Source organism: Gossypium arboreum, chromosome 11, assembly GCF_025698485.1.
Source record: "Gossypium arboreum isolate Shixiya-1 chromosome 11, ASM2569848v2, whole genome shotgun sequence".
Classification (NCBI taxonomy): Eukaryota; Viridiplantae; Streptophyta; class Magnoliopsida; order Malvales; family Malvaceae; genus Gossypium; species Gossypium arboreum.
The window spans coordinates 37415834-37418175 of NC_069080.1; the positions used below are offsets into that span (position 1 = coordinate 37415834).

The window sequence follows — 2342 nt, forward strand, 5'->3', positions numbered from 1 at the left end:
AAACTGCCAAATTAAATAGAAAACTCAAAATTTTTAAATAAAATAAAAATATAAAAACTCATTATCTCATAGTGTACTTTTACTTATTTAAACCTCTACTATTCTAAAGTTATATCATTCACAAAAACTAATAAGAGGTGTTATTTGATAAATTGAAAAGCTTAAGCACAGTTGAGGGGTATCCCACCCACGATTTAGAGCAAACTAGTGTTTGTCTCTGCCTTAATTTACAAACAAATAAAGGTAAATCTGATCCCACCATGGTCGTTTACTTGCTTTATAAAAATGGTGTCTGAAAATACAACTTAAACTTTAACCCTCCTACGCCCAACAAATCTAGCAGGACTAAACCGACTAAGATCAACAATGGTAGCACGTCCCTCAAGAACAAGCTCAGCCACAGCAGCACCTGTAGCTGGACCATTGAGTATCCCCCAACAACTGTGACCAGTGGCAACATAACACCCCTTCATCCCTGGAACTTCTCCTATTATCAGCACCCCATCGTCGGTGCATGGCAAGAAACAAGCTTGCTCTGCCTTCACTCGCGCTTCTCCTTCCCTCAGATGGCTCGAAACACTTTTACCCACTCTCTTTAGCATCGCTATTGATGCTGGGTTGCCTACTATTTGCTCTGGATCATCTGGCACCTCTTCCTCTGTTGACATCCCACATATATAAACTTCCCCTACCATTCCAAATCACGCTTACTTATATAACTACAACTATCATAACATTGCTATGCAAATGTAAAAAAAAAAAAATTCACAGTCGTACTTACCATTTGGACGAGGGTAAACTTTGGGGTCCATGGCTTTGCCGCCCTGCGGATGAAAGCTAAGAAAGAGGGCATGGGGCGTTATGGCACCAGGGTCTTTCGGCTCCAAAACAATACTATGGGCCTTAAGCCCAGAAACTCCGAACATTGAAGCTAACATCTCAAACTTTCCAGTCCAAGGCCCAAGTGATAGAACGACCGAGTCCGACTCAATAACTCGTCCCTCTTCGAGTACAACCGATCCAACTCGCCATTCCTCAACATGTAGCTGCTCCAGTTTCCCAATCACCACCTCAACACCATATTTCTCGACGGCTGTGTTTAACAGAGTTCTTGTGAATAATTGAGGATGTACTTGGGCTGTTGTTTGCGTCGTCCCGATTGTTCTAGGCCCACGTGTCGGCCCATCGACCCATGATGGGATCGTAGAATCACCGGACGACTTGGAACCGGACGGAGAAGAAGGCCCTGATTCAGTTACTGTAATGCTAAGACTGGTCAAGGGCCGATACCCGTACAAGTCGGGGCCGTTGAGTTCTTCGGAGAGTGAACGGTGGAGATTAAAGCTAGCACGCGCGAGTGATTCGACAGGACCACCGTCGCACCAGTCTAGGGCGAGGAACCCGCCTGCTTTTCCGGAAGCAGCACAAGCTACTGAAGATTTTTCAATGAGAGTGACGGCTGCTCCTTTCTTGGCAAGGAAATAAGCCGTGCAAATGCCGATTATGCCTTCCCCGCAGACCACCACGCGCTTTTTCGATTCAGGTTGTTGCCGGTCATCCATTGGTTGCGATAAAGACAATAAGCAGCGGATGGAAGTGGCGGTTATGACTAGGTCGGGGAGTGTTGGATATTTTCGGATTGGTCGGAAGAGCGAGGCTATGGATAGCAGCGATGCTGATGATATGACCGCCATGATATCTAACCGATTGCCTTTTGTAGGAAAGTTGTAGTTTGAAGACACGTGTCATTTAGAATCAATTTCTGGGCGTAACGGAGCTAGGAGGAATGTAACCAGTTTTCGTTGGACAAATGGAAATGGGTCAGATATTCGATAGTCGATTCCACAGTTGCATCAAAATGGATTCAGTCCACTAAATCTTTAGCCCATGTAACTTCCACTTTCTGGCCATAGGTGGCTTGCCCTAACGCAAAAAATAATAATATCCAACAAAACAGCAAATTTTAGCATCTAATAGCCATGAGGTTTAATTCCAAATATTTAGGTCTAATGATACTTTCACCTCATTTCAAATTTAATCATTTAAGTATTTACTTTTTTACTCTTTTGATTTAATAATTGAAATACAATTGAATTATATAATATTTCTAAAATAAAAATTTACTCACAAGCCAAATAAGTAAATAAAAATATTAAATTTGGAGTTGTAAGGATAGGAGAGGTAAGTTTAGAGAAATTCCAATTTAAGAGAAATCTTTTGACACGATTGATTTGATTACAACAGTTGCAAAGGTTGATTAAAAAGCAAAATTAGAGAGAAAGATTGGAATGTTGGTATTGTTTATAAAGGATAATTAGGTAATTTAGTTCACAATCAGAAAC

At 41.5% G+C, this 2342-nt stretch overlaps 1 protein-coding gene across 1 annotated transcript; it reads right to left on the minus strand.

Moving 5' to 3' along the window:
- Window positions 1-305: 305 nt before the first annotated feature.
- Window positions 306-1562, minus strand: LOC108473150 (putative oxidoreductase C1F5.03c). The gene is made up of 2 exons (XM_017774693.2): window positions 782-1562; window positions 306-688 (listed from the first exon to the last, which is right to left on the minus strand). The coding sequence occupies exons 1-2, from the start codon at window positions 1560-1562 to the stop codon at window positions 306-308; spliced, it is 1164 nt and encodes a 387-aa protein (XP_017630182.1).
- Between the last annotated feature and the right edge of the window lie 780 nt (window positions 1563-2342).